The following is a 22982-nucleotide window of genomic DNA, read 5'->3' as shown; positions in this document are numbered from 1 at the left end:
TTGCACGTTCTCCCCGTGTCTACGTGGGTTTCCTCCGGGTGCTCCGGTTTCCTCCCACAGTCCAAAGATGTGCAGGTCAGGTGAATTGGCCATGCTAAATTGCCCAGAGTGTTAGGTGGATTAATCATGGGGAAATGTAGGGGAATGGGTGGGTTGCTCTTCGAACGGTTGGTATGGACTTGTTGGCCCGAAGGGCCTGTTTCCACACTGTAGGGAATCTAATCTAATCAGTAGCGCTGCGTCTGTACTAGTTTGTTCGGCTGAAATGATGACGTAGCTTGGATCAGAAGAACATTCTCTTTGTGATGCATTTACTCCCCATTCCTAGGTGCCCTGAAAAGCAGTAAAATTGCCTTGTCATGCAAGCCTGATTAAGTAAAGATGGTAAAGGTTTCATCCCTGATGACATGAGTGAAGTGAATGGATTTTAGACAATTTAGCAATTCTTATGGTAATTTTAATCCATATATTAAAAGATTGTGACATTTAATTTCATATGAACTGATCATCAGCATCCCTTGAAAAGCCACATAAAATCTCTTCCCCAACCATTTCCTTTGCGAGCTATGCTTAGACTTTGCACAATGATTTGAAAGTTGAATTAATCCTATAGTGACCTGATGTTATGGCCTCATGGTATTGTTGATAGACTAATAATCCAAAATCCCAGGTAATGTGCTGGGGACCTGGACTTGAATCCTGCTATGGCAGGTGGTGGAATTTGAATTTATAAAAATTTGCAATTAAGAGAATAATGATGACTATGAAACCGTTATTGATTGTTGGAAAAACCTATCTGGTTCACTAATGTCCTTTAGGAAAAGAAACTGCCATCCTTACCTGGTCTGGTCTATATGACTCCAGACCCATGACAATGTGATTGACTCTTAATTGGCCTCTTGGCAAATAGCTGAAAATGTGTTGCTGGAAAAGCGCAGCAGGTCAGGCAGCATCCAAGGAACAGGAGAATCGACGTTTCGGGCATCAGCCCTTCTTCAGGAATGAGGAAAGTGAGGAATGAGACACTTTCCTCATTCCTCATTCCTGAAGAAGGGCTGATGCCCGAAACGTCGATTCGCCTGTTCCTTGGATGCTGCCTGACCTGCTGCGCTTTTCCAGCAACACATTTTCAGCTCTGATCTCCAGCATCTGCAGTCCTCACTTTCTCCTCTTGGCAAATAGGAATGGGCAATATATCTGGCCTTGCCAGTGATGCCCATATCTCATGAATTTATTAACAAAAAAGGACCACTTTGTTTTTATTTTCTAAGTCTTAATTAAGTACTATACAAATTTGTAATTTATTACTTTTCAACTACATGTTTGGTAAAGTAGAAAGTAGCCCATTCTTGAGTTCTGATTTATTCTGAAGCTATCTTCACAGATTCCATAGAATCCCTGCAGTGTGGAAACAGACCAACAAGTCCACACCAACCCTCCAAAGAGTAACCCACCAAGACCCATTCCCCTATATTTACCCCTGACTAATGCACTGAACCTGCACATCCCTGAATACTATGGACAATATAGTACCAGTTCCCCTAACCAATACTGAGTTTGTGGTATTACATTATAAATCTCTGTTTTGGCTGACCTTTTTTAGGAAATGTGAACATTCTGTGAACTCCGTCCACTTGGAATTTCAAAGTATCTTGGCAAAAGTGAATATGGAGCAATAAACTAATGCTTTCCTAGGTAACTATGCAATGAGGTGATTGTTTGAAGATTTTGTTCGCCTGTAGAGGTTCCAAGGCGGTAGAGTAGGTGTGGGTGCAGTTAGGCATCAAAAATTACTGATAAATCAGTGCTGTTAGACACTTAGTTATGGTCAAGTAAAATGTAGTATTGGCTAGAATCTATGCAGTCGGTTTGGGAATTGCTTATAAGAATTATAAACAGAATTATGAATATGATTGAGCAAGACAGATACATTTGAGGATGCAAACCAATCAATTTTGTTCTTTTCCTAAAGAAACAATCTGGAAAATGGGACAGAAAATTGAAGGTCGAAATTGTGTAACACAACGACTGGTGAAAAATGAAGAATACAAATTTGAGACATTGATCTACAAATTCATTGATGCCCTTTCCTCAGACATTGACTGACCTATTGATTTCTCAGTGTGGTAAACAGACACATTTCCAGTGGAAATCTGCCAGTTGCTATATTGTATTAAATTGGCACCGGTGCATTTTGCAGACTCTAAGCGTGAAGGCAGATGGCCAATATTTGGGTACCTTGGACCTTACCAGTCAGAACAGGATGCCCCATTTTATTTTTGTTTTGGGAACTGAACTGAAAAATTATGAATCCACGATTTAAAAAAAATAATTTTTTGAATGGAAAATCTCATGTAGATATGAGCTGGTTACGTCCAGTATTTGTTGCTTAAAAGCTCATATTTATCTTGACCTTGCTACAGTTGGTCACTGGTACTAAATATTCATGAATAGCATTGAAGAATGTTTTATTAATTCTAAATCTTTCTTATAACATCTAAACTTATTTTAGGTTTTCCAGATTGATCCTGAGGAACCATTTCCTTCCATTGAACCTGGTGATGATTCTCTGTTTGTTAAGTTAAAGTGGGATGGAAAACGTTTTAACGTGCTCCCTAAAAATACTTTTTCCATAAAGAAAGTTAATAATCTCCATAAGAATTTGGATTCTTTACCCAAGAGGGTACAGAAGATGTCCTGTGAGAATTCCTTTCCAAAGCAGCGTGACGTTGTTGGAGACTGGTGTAATTCAGAGGTTTACAGTATTGACAGTGGAGATGGAACCTTGAGCAGAAATGTTGTTAACCACCATTCCAAACATCGTGCTTTCATGGTGAATGAAGGGAAATCTAACTGTTCTGATCAGAAAAATTCCAATGGTAGGAAGCGGAGTACAGAAATCACAAAAGTGGAGAACAGCAGTTCAAAAGTAAGGAGGAAGCTTCCTCTTTCTGGTAAGTAAGTGTCTCAGAGCCTGCACCTCAATTTTAATGTTTGTGCTGCACCTAATTTTTGATGTGCTTTGTGCATCAAGAACACAATACCTAGAGGAAATATACAGAAATAGAATGGAGATGTAAAATGGCAGGTCTCTAATAATTACTTTGGAGGAGATGCTGAATTTCCAACTCACAATAAACCAAAGGCTGAAGGCAACCATGGTCTTGAGGCTTTGAGATCTAATTTTTCTAGGGATTCTCCCTGTTATAGTATTTCATTTGGACATACCTGTAAAGTTGTGGTCATGGTTTAATCTTGTCATTCACAGATCTCTTTGATGAAAGGCAAGGAACAGTGGTGGGCTATTTAGCCACTCAAGCAAGTTTCAACCATTCTGTGAGATCATGGATGATCTGTGTCCCTACTCCATAAACTTGCCTTTGGCAATAGTTTTGCTTAATAAAAAAAATCCCTCTCCAATTTAAAATTAGCAACTGATCGAGCATAATACTGCCATTTGTGGAAGAGAACATGTAACCTGTATACTGATTTTGTAATACAGCCAATACAGTTGTATTAAAATAAAATACAAGCACATTTATCGACTTTCTGGACTGCCTCAGCAGACATTATTAAGGAATCCATATTGGGAGTTGCAAGACATGGGTGCTAAGTATTCCCTCTCATCTTATAAATTTCTACATTCTGTATGAAGGCCATTCGTATGTTGGGATAGATTATCTGAGTAGTTGTGTCCTCTGATTCTTGATACAGAACCAGTTGTTTCTTTGAAGCTTTTTAATTGATGACAGTGTTGCAGAAAACAATTATTTCTTGATTTAGCAATGCCCTTTATGTACTTAGATATTTGTGGTTCTTGACTAAATGATTTAAATTTTTTTTCCATTTGCAGATTTTAATAAGAGTAATCTAGGAAATATTTTGTCAGAATTGTTAGGTGAAGATGGTGATAAGGACACTTTTGCTGCAAAAATACCTCAACTGGTGGAATCTGCAGCTATGAAATACACACAACATTTTAATGGTATTTCAGGTGATGCTCTTTCACCCAGGAAGAAGTTGCAGAATGAGTCACCTGGAAATTATACCATCTCTCCTATTAAACAGATTGGAGACAACGAGATGAACACTCAAGTTGCCACTTTGAAATTGACACCTATTCACATCAAACCAAAAATTAAGCAGCAAGTCTTTTCACGCCAGTCCCGAAAGAATGACAAAATAACTGATTTGCACAGGTAAGTTGCGTAATGTTTTAATCTTTCCAATGTCACATTTTTTATTTCTTAAGTAGAGGAGGGGAATTCATAGTCACAATTAGAGTGGTGTTGAAAAAGCACAGCAGGTCAGGCAGCATCCGAGGAGCAGGAAAATCAACGTTTTGGGCAGGAGCCCTTCATCAGGAATGAGGCTGGAAGCCTACGTGTGAATTTATATTTCATTGCTATGTTGATGTAGCACCTAATAAAGCATATAATATGATAATGAAAACAGAAAAGTGCTGGGAATGATCTGGAAATCAGGCAGCGTAAAGGCATTTTTGGAGAGACTATTAATGCTTCAGAACAATGAACTCATTACTGGAAGGAGGTTAGAAATGCAGTTGCTCACTTGATTGAGTTTTTTGAAGAACTAAAGAGGGTTAATGAGGGCAGAGCAGTAGATGTGATCTATGTGAACTTCAGTAAGGCGTTCAACAAGATTCCCCATGGGAGACTGGTGAGATCTCATGGAATGCAAGGAGAACTAGCCTTTTGGATACAGAACTGGCTCGAATATAGAAGACAGAGGGTGGTGGTGGAGGGTTGTTTTTCAGACTGGAGGTCTGTGACCAGTGGAGTGCCACAAGGATTGCTGCTCGGTCCACTACTTTTAGTCATATATATAAATGATTTGGATGTGAACATAGGTTTAATTAGTAAGTTTGCAGATTACACCAAAATTAGAGGTGTAGTGGACAGTGAGAAAGGATAGAGCTGAAAAAGTGTTGCTGGAAAAGCGCAGCAGGTCAGGCAGCTTCCAAGAAGCAGGAGAATCGACGTTTCAGGCATAAGCCCTTCTTCAGGAATGAGGAAAGTGTGTCCAGCAGGCTAAGATAAAAGGTAGGGAGGAGGGACTTGGGGGACGGGCGTTGGAAATGCGATAGGTGGAAGGAGGTCAAGGTGAGGGTGATAGGCCGAAGTGGGGTTGGGGGCGGGGGTGGAGAGGTCAGAAAGAAGATTGCAGGTTAGGAAGGCGGTGCTGAGTTCGAGGGATTTGACTGAGACAAGGTGGGGGGAGGGGAAATGAGGAAACTGGAGAAATCTGAGTTCATCCCTTGTGGTTGGAGGGTTCCTAGGCGGAAAATGAGGCACTCTTACTCCAACCGTTGTGTTGCTATGGTCTGGCGATGGAGGAGAGGGGAAAGATATAAAAGGGACCTAAAGAGCAACATTTTCACTCAGAGAGTGGTGCATGTATGGAATGAGTTGCCAGAGGATGTGGTGGCAGCTAGTACAACTGTAGCATTTAAAAGGCATTTGGATGGGTTATATGAATTGGAAGGGTTTGGAGGGATATGGGCAAGGTACTGGCAAGTGGGACTAGATTAGGTTGGGATATCTGGTTGGCATGGACGGGTTGGACCGAAGTGTCTGTTTCCATGCTGTACATATCTATGACTCTATCTTCACCATGGCCACTGGAACCATGCCTCTCAATATTGTGTAAGTTTTAATGAGATACAGCCCCCTCCCGACCGTCCTTCTCAACTCCACCAAGTAAAGACCCAGAGTCCTCAACCATTCCACATATGACGAGGCCTTCATCCCTGGGATCATTCTTGTAAACCACCTCTAGACCCCCTTCCTTACATGTAGAACCCAAAACTACTTGCAATATTCCAAATGCCATCTGATCAGGGCCTTCTCCAGCCTCAGCAATATATTTCTGCTGTAGTATTCTTGTCGTCTTGAAATGTATGCTAGCATTACATTTATCTTCCTGACTGCTAACTACACCTGCACCTTAAGAGAATCCTGAACTCGTTCTCCTAAGACCATTTGTACTTCAAATTTCTGAAGCCTTTCCCCATTTAGAAAATAGTCCATGCCTCTATTCACGCTAAAGCACATAACCTCACATTGTATTCCATCTGCAACTTCGTTACCCGCTTTTCTACCCTGTCCAAGTCATTCTGCAAGCCTCCTTGCTCCCTCAACACTACCTGTCCCTACACCTAACTTTGTCATTTGTAAACTTAGTAACAATGCCCTCTGTACCTCCGTCCAGATCGTTAATGTACAATGTGAATAGTTGTGGTCCCAACACTGACCCCTGTGGAATTCAACTAGACATCGACTGCCATCCTGAAAAACAAAACACCCCTTCTTTGCCTTCTGTCAGTGAGTCAATCCTCTATCCATGCCGGTACCTTGCTCCTAACACCATGGGATCTTATCTAATTTAGCAGCATCTTTATCAAAGGTCACCTGGAAATCCAAATAGCTGGGTATAAAGTTAAACATTTAAGTAAACCTTTGGTACGAAATCTATCCCATTGTTTTTAATATATCTTGTGTAATTGTACACTATTTTCAATCAATGAAGCAGTTTCTATTTTGTCTGCTTTAATTATTTTAGGCCAAAGAGAAAGGAAAATGAAAGTAAGATAGAAAATATCACTGAGACTCCAAGGTCTCGAAGAAAGTCTGCACAGAACTGTTCAGTTATTCTGAAACAGTACTTAAAGTAAGCTTTTGCAATTATTAATGTTGCTTCTATTTTCTCTTCCTGCAAGTTTGTATCATCGATAGTCACAGGTGAGGTGCTGGAAGACTGGAGGTTGGCTAACGTGGTGCCACTGTTTAAGAAGGATGGTAAGGACAAGCCAGGGAACTGTAGACCAGTGAGTCTGACGTCAGTGGTGGGCAAGTTGTTGGAGGGAATCCTGAGGGACAAGATGTACATTTATTTGGAAAGGCAAGGGCTGATTAGGGATAGTCAACATGGTTTTGTCCGTGGGCAATCATGTCTCACAAACTTGATTGAGTTTTTTTGAAGAAGTAACACAGGGAATTGAGGAGGACAGAGCGGTAGGTGTGATCTATTTGGACTTCAGTAAGGCATTCGACAAGGTTCCCCATGGGAGACTGATTAGCAAGGTTAGAGCTCATGGAATACAGGGAGAACTCAAAGGTAGAAGACAGAGCGTGGTGGTGGAGAGTTGTTTTTCAGACTGGAGGCCTGTGATCAGTGGAGTGCCACAAGGATCGGTGCTGAGTCCTCTACTTTTTGTCATTTACTTAAATGATTTGGATGCGAGCATAAGAGGTACAGTTAGTAAGTTTGCAGATGACACCAAAATTGGAGGTGTAGTGGACAGCGAAGAGGGTTACCTCAGATTACAACAGAATCTTGATCAGATGGGCCAATGGGCTGAGATGTGGCAGATGGAGTTTAATTCAGATAAATGTGAGGTGCTGCATTTTGCGAAAGCAACTCTTAATAGGACTTATACACTTAATGGTAAGGTCCTAGGGAGTGTTGCTGAACAAAGAGACCTTGGAGTGCAGGTTCATAGCTCCTTGAACGTGGAGTCGCAGGTAGATAGGACAGTGAAGTAGGCGTTTGGTATGCTTTCATTTATTGGTCAGAGTATTGAGTACAGGAATTGTGAGGTCATGTTGCGGCTGTACAGGATATTGGTTAGGCCACTGTTGGAATATTGCGTGCAATTCTGGTCTCCTTCCTATTGGAAAGATGTTGTGAAACTTGAAATTGTTCAGAAAAGATCTACAAGGATGTTGCCAGGGTTGGAGGTTTTGAGCTATAGGGAGAGGCTGAACCGGTTGGGGATTTTTTTCCCTGCAGCGTTGGAGGCTGAGGGGTGACCTGATAGAGGTTTACAAAATTATGAGGGGCATGGATAAGGTAAATAGGCAAAGTTTTTTTCCCTGGGCTGGGGGAGTCCAGAACTAGAGGGCATAGGTTTAGGGTGAGAGGGGAAAGCTATAAATGAGATCTAAGGGGGCAACAATTTTCACACAGAGGGTGGTACGGTTATGGAAAGAGCTGCCAAAGGAAGTAGTGGAGGCTGGTACAATTGTAACATTTAAGAGGCATGTGGATGGGTATGTGAGTAGAAAGGGTTTGGAGGGATATGGGCCGGGTGCTGGCAGGTGAGACTAGATTGGGTTGGGATATCTGGTCAGTATGGATAGGTTGGACTGAGGTATCTGTTTCCATGCTGTACATCTCTATGACTCTATAAAGGAATCTCTGATCTTATGCTGTACAAATTTGATAGCAAGTGCGGTGTGATGTATTTTAGACTGAAGTTCACTTTTCAGTTTTAATAAATTGCGTGATATTGTGATTCATTTCTTGGATTTGTCATAAAATTAAAGATAGGTATTTGATTGAGGGTGTCTGAAATTTAAATGTAAAGACAGTCTTTCATTATGAATTAAAAGATTGTACTAGTCCATCAGTTTTGAGTGAGGAAGACCCTTAATGTGGAACACCAAACACGAGTAGAAATGGAGAAGGTGATGTCTTTAACAGGAGTTTGTACTATGATAACTTATGCAGAAAAAGTGTTTACATGGAAACCATGTTATTCTCGTATTCATTGCCATTTTTCTAGAAAATTCTGTTTATAGTTTTTTTTCCCTTCTCTAATTGGCTAACTGCCTGCTAAGGATATTGATGAAACCTGTGATGTTCTGCATTACTGCAGTTCCCTCTCCGACATGACCATCCTCAGCCCTCTTCCATTGCCACAGTGAATCAGACCACACATTTGAGAAACAACATTTTATCTTCTGCCTGGGGACTCTGCAACCCCAACGACTCAATATTGAGTTCTCCAATTTCAAATAACCTCCCTTTCCAGCTCCTCCTCCTCCCTTCCCAGCAACCCCCCCCATTCCACTTACTGACCCTTCCAGCCATCAACCGCATTCATTTCTCCTATTGACCAATCAGGCTGTACTGTCTACCTGTATTCCCCTATCGCTACCTCACCAATTGGCTCCTCCCCAAACTCCTCCCCCCCCCCCCCCTCTACAGCTTCCCTTACCCCACCCCCAGTCCTGAAGAAGAGTTATATTTGAAACATTAACTTCTCCACCTGCTGCTGCTGCCTGGCTTGTTGTATTCTTCCAGCCTCCTGCTTGTCCAATTTGGATTCCAGCATCATCACTACTTTTTAATCTCCAACTCTCTGATACCCAGCAATACGTCCATTTTTGAAGCTTGGATGTTGAGTGTCAGCATCTGCTTACTAACCCAGCATTGGCCATGATGAAAACATTGTCTGTCTCCATGTATCATTATTTGCAGTGTGTTTATCCAGTTAGCATTTGAAGGATACCCTGGTCCTTAATTTGAATCCTGCACTGACTGAAATACTGTAAATTCCTTTACACGTATCAATTTTTCATTACCCAGCACTGTTCCTGTTGTAAACTTTGTTACACTTGGATTCCAACAGTATTATTTCTAAACACAAATCTTCATTTTATATAAGCAATGATCAGGATAACGAAGCATCTGATGAAGATGAATACTTTCCTGGCAAAGAAGAAAGGAGTGAAAGTAGCACTGAGAATGAGGAGCAAGAGGATGATGTAAAATTTCGGAAGAAATCGACAAGAATGTTTGTTCCTAAAACACCAAATACAACAGCAAAGAAATCTGTTAAAACACCAGTCAAAACGGTATGTTTTGACCGATCTCTTCCTTTTTATGTCTAAAGAAGCTCTTATTGTCAGTTTTTATATTCCTCGCTGGTTTGCCCTCGTCGTTTATTTTCCCTGTCTCTATTATCTTTTTAGCTTTCCTTTACTGGATTTAGAATTTATCCTAGTCTTTAGGGCTATCACTGACTTTTGCCTCATTATGTATGTTTTTTCCTTCAACTTTAACTTCCTTGGTTAGCTTTGAGTAGTTTATCCCTTTCTTTAGAATCTTTCTTTCTTATTGGGATGTAAGTTTACTGAGGGTCACCTCTTTAAATGTCTGCTACCACATGCTTCCTGTCATTCCTACTAATCTGTCTGCCCAACTAATTTTATCCTCACTTCATTGCAATGCCCTTCATTTAAGTTAAACACAGTTGTTTCTGACCCAAGTTTCTCACTTTTGATCTGAGTAATAAAATCTATCATGTTATGACCAATGCTTCTAAGGGGATCTTTATCTATTATTCATTGGCTGTTACCAGTTCCAAAATTAAGTTAGATAAATGTGAGGTGCTGCATTTTGGGAAAGCAAATCTTAGCAGGACTTAGACACTTAATGGTAACGTCCTCGGAAGTGTTGCTGAACAAAGAGACCTTGGAGTGCAGGTTCATAGCTTCTTGACAGTGGAGTCACAGGTAGATAGAATAGTGAAGGCGGTGTTTGGTATGCTTTCCTTTGTTGGTCAGAGTATTGAGTACAGGAGTTAGGAGGTCGTGTTGCGGCTGTACAGGACATTGGTTAGACCACTGTTGGAATATTGCCTGCACTTCTGGTCTCCTTCCTATTGGAAAGATGTTGTGAAACTTGAAAGGGTTCAGAAAAGATTTATAAGGATATTGCCAGGGTTAGAGGATTTGAGCTATAGGGGCTGGGGCTGTTTTCTTTGGAGCATCGGAGGCTGAGGGGTGACCTGATAGAGGTTTACAAAATTATGAGTGGCATGGATAGGGTAAATAGACAAACATAGGTTAGACTGAGAGGGGAAAGATATAAAACAGACCCAAGGGGCAACTTTTTCACGCAGAGGGTGGTACGTATGTTTGAATGAGCTGCCAAAGGAAGTGGTGGAGGCTGGTACAATTGCAACATTTAAGAGGCATGTGGATGGGTATATGAATCGGAAGGGTTTGGAGGGATATGGGCCAGGTAATGGGATGTGGAACTAGATCGGGTTGGGATATCTGGTCGGCATGTACTTGTTGGACCGAAGGGTCTGTTTCCATGCTGTACATCTCTGTGACTCTGAGATAACCTGTTTCCTGGTTGACTCCATGGCACATTGCTCTAGTAAACTATCCCTTATGCACTCTATGAATTTGTTGCCATGGCTACCCTTTCCAATTTGATTATCCAATCAGCATGAAGATTAAAGTCACCCATAATTATTGCTCTATTCTTTTTACATGGTCATTCTATTTGTTCATTTATACCCTTTCCCACAGACAAGTTACTGTTTGGAGTCTGGACACCACTATCAAAATGGACTCTACATCATTCAGGACTAGATCATCTTTCATAACTGTCCTCACTTCAACTACTTGTAATGGTGCTAGCCCACCAACATTTCCATCCTTCCTATCTTTCTCAAAGCTCAAATATTCTTGAATGTTAAGTTTCTGGTTTTGATCTCCTGTGTAACCATGTTTCCATAACGGTTATGAGATTATAATCACTAGCTTCTCAAAGGCAACTAGGGAAACTCATTAAACGATGGTCCAGCCAATGACACCCACATTCCATGAGTGAATAGCAAAAACTTTTAAGTTTGTCATTAGTTCATTCACATTATTTAAAATACTTTGAGTGAAGTCTTAACATTTTTTTCTAAAGGCATGTAGAATGTGTGTTGCTGGCTGGCCAGCATTTATTGCCTGTCATCATAGCTCTTGGAAAAAGTGGTGGTAAGCTGCTTTCTTAACCACTGCATATTTCATACTGTAGGTTGATCTACAAAGCAGTGAGTTGTGGAGGGAATGGATGTTTATGGTTGTGGCGCTAATCCTGTATCTCAATCATTTCTTGATATCATGTAGAGTAGATCAAAATAGCTGAAGACTGGTATCTGTGATGCTGGGGACCACTGGAGGAGGCTAAGACTGATCATGCACTCAGCACTTCTGGTTGAAGATTGCTTAGAATGCTTCAATCATACCTTTTGCTTTGATGTGCTGAACTCTTCCATCATTGAGTATGGGGATATTTGTGGAGCCTTCACCACAGAGTCTTCTGTTTTCGAATTTATCTACAGTTTAATGCATCCTTGGTACAACATAACATTCCTTTTATTTTCTGGTAACAAGCAACCCAACTACTAGACTGCAATCCGATCTTCTCCTTTACCTTTGATTTTCTAATTTTCCAAGCAGCTGATCCCCTCCCATCCATACAATTTGCCTGTTCTCTGGTCCCAGCATAATTCAGGTGGAGCAGGTCCCGTTGGAATAGCCTGCTCTTGCACCGCTACTGATGCCAATGTCAATCCATTTCTCCCATACCAATCTTTAAGCCACATGTTTACCTCTTTAATCTTGATGACCCTATGTAGTTACTTCATGACTTGGGTTGTAATTTAAAGATTATTGCTTATTAAATTTTTTTGTTTTTTAATTTAGCCACTTGCGGATCACATTTATTCAGCAGGACCTCTTTTGCCTATATTGTTGGTATTTACATGGACCATGACAATTGAATCTCTTCCCCACCTGCTCCAAGTTCCTCTGTAGCCCAGACAAGATATCCTGAACCCAGGTACCAGGCAGGCATAGCCTTTGGGACTGTCTACCTTGGGCATGGAGAACAGTGTCTATTCTCCTGATAATACTATCCCCAGTTACAACTACATTTTTTTTCTCCCCACTCTCATCCACACAGGGAATAATTCAAGTCTTTTGCACTTAACTACAGTTGGCACATGAGACAATTAGCGTTATCAGGTGTGAATGAATACAATATTATCATAAAAATGTAGAGTTCCTAGGTTGAGTTATTTCTCTAGGTTGAGTTATTAACACTCAATAAACCCAAGTGGTTGTTTTATGTGTATTAGATTCTGCACTTCTATTTTATGCCTACCTGAATAATTAGTTCGTAATCTAATCAGGTACATTTAAATGTATTTGATAATTTCAAGGAAATGCCGCATAACAAAGTAAATACAGTGAGAATTTAATGATGATGCATTGTTTACAAAAGGTGACTTTAAAACATTTTTCCTCTTTACCTCAAATTATTTGAGTATAAGAGGCATTATTGTCTATGTTCTCAATGTTGTTTGTTCTAAATTGTTTGTCAAGTTGGTGACAATGCAGTAGATTTTTGACAATATCTGTAAAAGTCTTTTAATCAAAGTATGTTTTTTATTTTTGTTAAATTATGTTCAGCCTTTGTCAAGGTCTCCAAGGACACTCTGCCATCCAACTCCTAGAATTCCTCTGAGGAGTCAGCTGGCGAAAACACCTGGGAATATATTGGAAGAGGCCAGAGCAAGGTACTAAATACAAATATATTTGCTGAAGCACACTGGGTTAAGATCTGCTCAAAAATAGAATTTGGTAAAGTTTAAATAGTTGAGAATCTTAAAAATGAGCTGACAATTATACTTTTATTATCAGTTAACTACATTCAGAAGAGTAAGTGTACACAGTTTTACTATGACTACTAAAGGCTTAGTATAATGTACCTTCTTATTGGTAATTTAAAGTCTTCCTATAACTGATGAGTTTTTAACACTATATTATGTTGTTTACATAATTTCATATATTTTAAATAATTTTGAGGAAATTGTGTTATCAAGGAGTTAAAAAGACTTATTAACAGTTTTGGTTGTAAAAAAAATGGAAATTGCTAGACTTGTATTGTTGGGATTTTTCCCAGAAACTGAATTTAATGTTCTGTATTATTTAGGTAAGTGGAGAGAGTATTAGTTTATTAAAATAACCAAGTTATTCTAGCGTAATGAAGGAAAAAATGGCTAGCCATTTTCAAACCCTTGATTTATTTTTTGTGTTGACTCCTTATGAGCATAATTGTGTGAAGTGCGATTCCTAAGTTTTTCTGATTTGCCTATTTTATTTTCTTAAGATTACATGTGTCTGCAGTACCAGAATCTCTACCCTGTAGAGAGCAAGAATTTCAGGACATCTATAACTTTGTGGAAAGTAAAGTGATTGATGGCACTGGAGGGTATGAAACACTTATGTTTTTGATACATAATGTTCACGAAATGGTTGCTGTCCTATTTGGTGATGCATTTTGAATATTTTACTAATTTAAAGATCGAGAGAAAAGAGGATGACTGCCCTTCTCGGAGGAACTTTACTTGGTGAGAGACCAAATTGGAATAAATCTGTGTTTTTTTTGCAGACCAACTTGCTGTCTTTTGAAAATGGTTGGGAAGGAACTGTTTTCAGTTATGTACACTGAAAAGAAAGACAACCCAAATTAGAAAATTTGAAAAGGGATTATTGGAAAAACTTAAAGAATAAATAAAGGTGGTTACTGAATAGAAACCTAGAAATTAGGAGCAGGAGTAGGCCATTCAGAACTTCAGGCCAGCTGTATTATTCACTATGATCATGGCCTATATTCTATCTCAATGCCATTTTCCTGCTTTCTTCACGTATCCCTAATGCCTTTAAAGTCTAGGAAGATTATCTGTATCCTATTCTTAAATATGTTCAATTACTTGCCCTCCACAGTTTTTTGTAGTAGAGAATTATGTCGGTTCACTACTCTTTGAAGAATTTTTTTCATCATGGCACTGCTAAATGGCCTACCCGGTATTCTGGGGCTGTGACTCCTGATTTTGGATGGTAATCAATATGAAGTTTCTTCAGTAAACTCTAATGGTTACGTGCCAGTTTTTTAAACCATGACATTGTTTGAATGCAACCAATCTGAAGATGCAGATTGCCATGTGTTTCATGGCTGAAAAAAATAAATGTAATCTGAATTTGGCATTGTAATGATGTCAAAGTCATCTGTGTTTGCTGTCACTATTTGCTCACTCTTACACAAAGCGCATTGTTGAATTCTCAACAATAGAAATCACTTAATTGACAAGAACCTCCATTTTCACACAAATACTCTGTCTGTAAAATGAAGTCATTGGAAAGGCTTTGCCTTATTGATGAAGATGTAACTGTTATTAAGGCACACTAAGTTCATAATTACTGTTAAGCAGCCTCTGTGACCCAGAGGACCTAATTATATGTGACATGTCTTTTTTTTCTCTTTTTTGAGAAAAACAGACATTCAACATTTCATCTTACACTTTGATATTTTGTGTATATACCCATCCTAATTTTTCTGTAAAATGATTAATGCCCTTCACTTTTTAAAATCTTTTTTACATCCTGGCTTGCAGTTTGAGAATTCTTCAGTGTGACAGATTTTCTGCTTGGTGTTCTTAATGACATAATTGTTGCCTGGAGATGATCTCAAACTGTAAGTAATCTTGGGAATGGAGAAGTCCATACAACTGACAATTATATCTTTTGAGGCTAACTATTTTCATGGTTAGTGATGAATGATGTCAAATTCACCAGTTACCGCAGAATCAAGACCAGTGAGGTTTAATTTTTGTACTGAAATAAAGTCTTGTTTTTCACAGATGTATGTATATTTCTGGGGTGCCAGGGACAGGAAAAACTGCAACAGTGCATGAGGTCATGCGATGTCTGCAATATGCAGCAAAAGAGGATGACCTTCCATCCTTCCAATTTATAGAAATCAATGGCATGAAGCTTACGGACCCTCATCAATCTTATGTGCAGATATTGAAGGTATAAATCTAATTTTGAGATCACAATGCAATCTGTGCTGTAGAGTTTACAATATTATTTAGTTTATTGTCCCCAAAGGAAGAAGGAACTTAAATTTATATATTGAGTTGTATTCCAAACAGTGCCTTGCAGGGGAAAAAAGAATTGTTAGGTGTATGAAAAACAAGGCTCCATGGAAATGTATCAGGTAACTGTTTTGGTTATCAGATGTATGTTGACCAGGAACTGAGAAGTATGAATATGCTCCTCAGTACATAATTTCCTGAAAAAGAAATACTATCCGTTTAGCTCAGTTGTTAGTATTTTCCACTTGCGTCTGGTTGTGTATTTTAACGACATTTACACTTCAATACAATCACATTTGAGTGCAGTATTAGATGTCAGCATGTCATTCTTCAGGTGGAATATTAATCCAAAAACATGTCTGCTAGATAGGAATTCCACCTTAAATATTGTAGGTGGAGAGCTGTCTGCTGTCCAAGTCACCATTCTTCTTTCAGTCAGCATCAGAAAAACTGATAAAACCCCAGTCTTACATTTTCTCTTGGAATTTTCCTGTACTAGGAATGGCTACAATATTTGATGCAAGTGTTAAAGTGCAAAATGTAATCAGTTGCAACTGAGCTGCTATATTCATTTGAGTGATAAAAGAAACATTGTTAATGGCCGTTATCTTTCTTGTTACAATGCAAGAGTGTTGCGAATTTTAAATAAAGGTTTCTGCTTCTTAGTTATTGACAGGACAAAATGCCACTGCAGACCATGCTGCTGCATTGCTTGAAAAGCAATTTGGTGCACCAGCACCAAAGAGAGAGACCACAGTGTTGTTGGTGGATGAGGTAAGGATTTAGCATATAAATTTATAGTATTGCATAGTAAAAGTTTGAATTGTCTTCTCTAGTACCACAGGCAGTTTCTGAGTTACAATTAGATTCTGTTCTTGAGTATCATTAAGTCAGTTTGTGTGCTAGTCACAATACTATTCAGTATAATATAAAATGGCTATTCGAAAGTGTACGAGCAAATGTTCACATATTGAGTTTTTGAAGTGAATATTAATACATCCTTCGATGAGTTCTTGTTCACAATGATGAGCATTCATAAGTTGGATGTTCATAGATCAGGGTCTTCATGTATGTAGAAATGCTGGTGACATTTGCTGTCTAATAACAGTTAAAACCTGACATGTGCAATGCCATTAAAGTTTTATGTCCAGTATTTTAGATTGACTTTTTCCATAACAAAGATGTTTTTCTCACCAGGTAATGCTTCATTGATTCACATCAGTTTTTACGGTTTACTGTTTAATGCTTATCGTAGTCTTTTGTACCCCCATTTTAAATAGTATTTGAAAATTATGAACAGAAATGCAAATTTTAATTTTGTTTAGGGAACTTGAAAATGATATAAGGTCGTAACAGATTAGTTAAACTTCATCAGCATATAGCAACGATGTAAGTCACTGTCTTCGATCCCCAAAATGATCATTCTGTGTCTACTGTAATATTTGTAATCTTGGTATTCTATTTGATTCTGAGATGAGTTTCCTACCACACATCCACATCATCATTCCTACCTCCTATGGGTGATCTTATGTGGTCCTAAATCCTTCATTCGCAACTTTAATTATAGACTTACCTGGGCCTCTGTGGTGTTAATTGTACATTAATTGAGTATTTAATGAATTCAGGTGGCAGGCAATACCTGGGAATCCATTTATTTTTCAGTAGTTGTACCTCAGTCTCTCTAAGTCTCATTCCTCCAATAAGATACTTTTTAAAAGCACCAGGTGACTCGAGCCTTTTAGATGGATCAGAGTCAAAAGTGGTTTGATGGTTGTAAAGTACCAACCTTTTATTAGTTGATGTTTCGTCTTATAAAAAAACAATGATACATAACACACTATTGTAAACCGAACTGCAGCAACGTGTCAAGCTTGCTTTAATGATATGACCCTCCCTGTCACCTCAAACAGTAAGATTTATGAGAACAAGATGATTCTGGAAACCGCATTGTCTCCTCTGTAAATTATATGTCTACCTGTACATGGCTGTCCCTTTGTTGCTAGGTCAAATATGCTGCAAATATTTACCTAAAACCATTCGGAGACTTAGTCAAGAAAATGACATACGTTAACAGCCACCATATGAACTGGAGTGATAAATGTGCTATCTTCCAACAGTGTAATTTTCCTGGAAACATTTTTTTAAAAAGCTGCTTGCATTGTTGCATGATCTTGTGAAATTATAATTAAATCAAACTCAGCAAGCCTTTGAATTCACTCCTTAACTTCAGTTTTCAATATGTATTACGCTTAGCTTGATCTCCTGTGGACACGGAAACAGGATGTAATGTATAACCTGTTTGATTGGCCCACGCGAAAGCAGGCAAAATTGGTGGTTGTGGCAGTAGCCAACACGATGGATTTGCCAGAGAGAATTATGATGAACCGGGTGGCAAGCAGACTGGTGAGCATTATCTATTCTAGAAATAATTGCTATTTGATTTTCTAGTAAACTGTGCAACCGTTTAAGATACTTGATGTGAAATTCCACTGTAAAGTTGCCTCTTGTTTGTGTTGTTTATCTTTTTAAATACAAATGGTGCATGTATTTTGCTTAATTGTTGGCATTGTAGTGTTCTGTTGTATAGTTGTAAAAGTCAGAAACTTAATAGATTGTTCATTTTTTTCAAAATAGGGACTGACCAGAATGTCCTTCCAACCGTATACTTTCAAACAGTTGCAGCAAATTACTTGCTCAAGACTGAACCGATTAAAGGCTTTTGAAGATGATGCTATTCAGCTAGTAGCCAGAAAAGTGAGTACAGTTGAATAAAGCTGACAGTTGATCAATTGAAGATGATTGGTTTTTAAAACAAAAACTTTTATCAAGAGAAACAGCAGACTTGCAGATAGAATATTGCAGGAAGGAAAATAGCACACCTTTTTCATCTGAGCAATGGAATTGGATATCAACCACTTATGTATATAAATATGAGGCTACTCTTTTGTACTATGCAGGTAGCAGCTCTGTCTGGTGATGCAAGGCGTGCTCTCGACATTTGCAGGAGAGCTGCTGAAATATGTCAATATTCAGAAGCTCAGAAAAATACATCCAAACTTGTAGGAATGCCTCATGTGGTACAGGCTCTTGATGAAATGTTTTCCTCACCATACATTACAGCTATAAGGTAAATAAATGCTATGTTGACATGACTTGATTGAGATTATTTACCTTCGAAAAGTACATGTTTGATACATTTTACTATATAGTGTTCCTTTGGTGATTTCCAGTTTGAATTTGGTGAAATGTTTCATGTGTCTGTTGAATTGTTGTTGGTGCCTAACTTGTGTTCTCCCATTTTCTCCTCTTCTCTCTTGAGAAGATTTTTAGAGCATTGTATTAATGGGCTTGTTACCTCCAGTGAATTAGGATTGGTTCTTTGGCCAGGAAACCCCTTCATATCCTTGTGCTTTTTCCTGTTATGCGTGTGGCCTATTGGTCTATCCTCTGAGGCCCTATTACCGCTGCAAAGAAACTCTGAAAAAGAAGTCATCTTAGGGAGAAGCACTGGAAATACCAGTCAACTGTGTCAGGAAGCAAGTGTGCCTCAACAAGAAATATTAAATCTTGCCAAATATTATTTTTGTGTACTTAATTGATTCGACTGACAAGAAATACTGTCCAACTGCTGAAATCCTCAGTCGTGCTATTGCATTTTTGAGATTTAACAATTATGGCGCTCTTTTGGCTGGTCTTCTATTTTCCTTGCTCATTCAGACAATTTAGGTTTTGCTGGTTCATAAAGCACTTAATGTCCATTTCTAATTGCACTTGAGAAGGTATTGGTGCCTTCTTGAAATGTTGCAGTCCATGTTGTAAGTATACTGCAGAGCAGTCAGAGAAGAAGTTCCAGGATTTTAACCCATAGGCAGTGAAGGACAATATATTTCTAAGTCAAGGATAATTTATGGCTTGGAGATGATGTTATCATACATCTGTTGCTCTTGTCCTGGAGAAGTTGCAGATTTGGAAGATGTTGTCGAAAGAGATTCAGTGATGGTGGTTCCATTGAATGTCAAAGGGCTACTGTCAAATTTTCTCTTGTTGGATTTGGCCATTTCCTGACACTTTTGTGGTGAGAGTGTGACTTGCCACTTATCAGCTTAAGCCTGAATGCCATCCAAATCTTGTTGTATTTGGACCAGGAGTGCTTCAGTGTATGAAGCCGTGAATAGTGCTGAACATTCTGCAATCACCAATGAATATTGCCATATCCGACCTTTAGGGTGGAAGGAAAGTTATTGATGAAGGTTGTTAAGCCTAGAACTACATTGAGGAACTCATACCCTGTGCCTGAGGTGATTGAACTCCAATGTGCCAATCCTCCGATGTGCTAGGTTTAACTGCTTCTGCTGGACAGTTTGTCCTTCGAGTCCCATCGGTTTCTGATGTGCACGGGGTCCGGAATTCCTCAATATCGAGTAGCCCTCACTTTTCCTCAAGTTCAGCTCCTCTGTCCATATTTAGTTTTGAGATAGTAATTAGGTCAGGAGTTGAGTGACCCTGGTAGAAACCCTACTGAGCATCAATGAGCAGCTTGTCGCTTAGTAAGTGCCTGTTGATAGACTGGCTGGCATAAATAATGCTGGAGGCCTTAGGACGCCAAGATAGGTCATCCACTTGGTATTTAGTCATAGTCATACAGAATGAAGCTTTTTCCTCTAAACCACCTGCTTCTTTTCTTAAAATTGTGTCCCACTTGTTAATTGACCCCTTTACTAAGAGGAAAGGTTTCTCCTTGTCATTCTTGTCTATGCCCCTCAGAATTTTGTACACCTCAATCAGGTAGCCCTCTTAGCCTTCTCCCCTAGAAGGAAAGCAACCCCAGCCTACCTAATTTGTCTTCATAGCCAAATAAGTCCTCATAGGCAACATCCTGCTGAAAAAAAAACTGAAAGATCTGTGATTTTGGAAATCAAAATCACAAACAGAAATTGCTGGAAAAACTCAAAGTTTTCAGGGTGAAAGTCCCATCTTCCACCTTCTGTAAGGTTGAGCTCATCCCATATGTTGCTGTGACATTAGTACTGTGCGTACCTGTGCTTCAGGTCTACCCACCTGTCCCAATTTAACAATGTAATCCTCTGTTATTAGTTCTTTGGTGGGATAAGAATATAATTGATCAGTTATAATTTGAAAGTTTCAAGTGACTGAGATTGCAGGTTATGTTGCCAATAACTTCCTTTCTGTGCTACAGAAATGCATCTGCCCAGGAACAAATTTTTATGAGAGCTGTGCTTGCTGAATTCCAACGACTTGGTCTAGAAGAAGCAACATTTCAGCAGGTAGTTACTCAAGTTTTTAATCTTCTCCTCAGTAATTCCATGGAATGTCCTTTTTTTCCAGAAAAACTGTGTTTTTAGTGAATTGGGGAGGATGTGGCAGCTATCTGCATATTTCATGCATGCACAAAAGGCTATTAATACATTCTGTGTGTAGATCATTTTAATCCATAGCAAATCAGTCAAAGTTTTTATATTTGTTTTACGTGTGGTCAGTAAATGTACCAATAATTTCAGCAAATAAGCTATCAAACTTGGCAGTAATCATATTTCAGCTATTTGTCCCTATTCATTTCTCCCATGGCTTGGTGTAATTTTCGTTGAATTGTTGGTCCAAAGACTCAGATAATGTTCTGGGGACCAAAGTTCAAATCCCACCATGACAGATGATGGAATTTGAATTTTAAAATATTGTCCAGTTTCAAATAAAGCTTGTATGCAGACTTTGTGAAATTGATGCACTTGTTTATTTCACAATATCATGGGAAGAGGTCAATGACTGCTCAGGTACAGAATGGCTGCTCTGCACTGATGAGTCATAACCTCTCCACAGACATTGTTGTTGTATCATCATAGTCTTCCCAAACCATATGGGCTGCTCTTTTATGAGAGAAGCGACTGGTGGTGATTTAAGCCACCAGACCTCAGGCAAGGGAAGAGGTTGAGAAGGGAAGTCCTTCATGGTAACCTCAAACGGTGATGGGAATTGAACCCTTGCTGTTGGCATCATACTGCTCTGCAAACCAACAATCCAACCAACAGAGCTTAACCATACCTTTACAGGTATATGCAGTTTATAAAGGGTTACAACTGGTTGATAGTTGATTACAGAACAATACAGGTCTAACTATGATAGATAGTATTAATATTAAAAGGGGTAGCAATACAAGTGGTCTGACTGCCTTGATTAGGTGAGCAATCAGTTGCATTCTATGCATCATGGCTCATGGTCTGTGGTCATCAATATTAAGTAGCTTGGAGAAATCTTGTCTGCGGGGGCATTGTTGTAGCCAGAGTTCCCCAAAGAGAGAAACCCTCAAACTGCTTTTCATGTTTTACCTCAAAGTTGAGTTGAAAGTATGTTTGAGTTGAGTTGAAGGTAGACGAAATTAAAATTTTAATGTCTTAATTCTTCAGCCAAGCTACTATGTGCTGCATTACAAAAACTTCATGTTGTATAACTTCTGAGTTTTTTATGCTTACCAACATTTAATATAATATTTCATTCAAAGTTCAGGATTCTAAATTTATTATTCTGCCATTATCATTTTTCCAGATCTACCAGCAGCACATCGGACTCTGTAGAATAGAAGGTCTGCAGCCTCCAACAATGTCCCAAACCATGTTGGTTTGTACAAAGCTTGGGGCCTGTCGTCTACTACTTGTTGAGTCTAGTAAAAATGATCTTTATATGCGAGTACGATTAAACGTTAGCCAGGATGATGTCATGTATGCTTTAAAAGAGTAATTTGTTAAATTTCTGCAATGCAATATAAACTGTACGATGCTGTTTTAATAATGTAATTCTTATCCAATATTAATCTTTTTAACAACTTTAGATTTTTCTATAGAAACCTTTAGGGTCAATGTTATTTTAAGCTCTTTGTATAATAAAAAATTCTTAAATCTGCATTACATGTTTTGGCATTTTCAATGGAGCTTAATACAAGACCACAAGAGCTGTATTACACTGTGCTATTTCTCTACATACTAAATGTTATTTATTTCCCAACTTATTCCCCATGTTATACACTGTTTCTTAACAAAGGCAAGTAACGTGTTCCTGCGCAGCCTGGATGGCTCAGTAGTTACCACTGTTGTTTCACACCACCAGGAACCCAGGTTTCATTCCACCCGTGGGCAACTGTTTGTATGGATTTTGCACATTCTTCCAATGTCTTCATGGGTTTCATCTGGTTTTCTTCCACAAACTAAAGATGTGGAGATCTGATGGATTGGCTATGCTGTTTGCCTATTATTTATTTATCTATGCCAGTTAACTATGTGATCTGACTATATCGCGCACAAGACAAAGCTTTTCACTGTGCCTCGGTACACGTGACAATAAATTCAATTCAATTGGCCCATAGTTTTCAGGGATGTGCAGACTAGATGGATTAGCCATGGGAAATGTGGGGTTACAGGTGGGTCAAGGTGGAATTCCC

General features: G+C 39.0%; 1 protein-coding gene across 3 annotated transcripts in view; it reads left to right on the top strand.

Annotated features, from left to right (window-relative positions):
* The window catches only part of orc1 (origin recognition complex, subunit 1), a 31457-nt gene extending 9010 nt beyond the window's left edge, over positions 1-22447 (top strand). The window contains exons 4-16 of one of the 3 annotated variants that reach the window (XM_072574307.1): positions 2513-2954; positions 3995-4199; positions 6583-6690; positions 9473-9662; positions 13068-13174; positions 13768-13869; positions 15299-15470; positions 16202-16309; positions 17789-17938; positions 18170-18289; positions 18493-18662; positions 20733-20820; positions 22094-22447. In XM_072574307.1, the coding sequence (XP_072430408.1) occupies positions 2513-2954; positions 3995-4199; positions 6583-6690; positions 9473-9662; positions 13068-13174; positions 13768-13869; positions 15299-15470; positions 16202-16309; positions 17789-17938; positions 18170-18289; positions 18493-18662; positions 20733-20820; positions 22094-22285 (2154 nt within the window). In that variant the 3' untranslated portion in view covers positions 22286-22447. Of the gene's footprint in view, positions 1-2512; positions 2955-3853; positions 4200-6582; positions 6691-9472; positions 9663-13067; positions 13175-13767; positions 13870-15298; positions 15471-16201; positions 16310-17788; positions 17939-18169; positions 18290-18492; positions 18663-20732; positions 20821-22093 lie in introns of all 3 variants that reach the window. The other 2 variants (XM_072574305.1, XM_072574306.1) reach the window with 2 other exon arrangements.
* The last annotated feature ends 535 nt before the right edge of the window (positions 22448-22982 follow it).

This window comes from Chiloscyllium punctatum, chromosome 7 (genome assembly GCF_047496795.1).
Source record: "Chiloscyllium punctatum isolate Juve2018m chromosome 7, sChiPun1.3, whole genome shotgun sequence".
NCBI lineage: Eukaryota > Metazoa > Chordata > Chondrichthyes > Orectolobiformes > Hemiscylliidae > Chiloscyllium > Chiloscyllium punctatum.
This window is presented reverse-complemented; position numbering and strand designations above follow the sequence as displayed.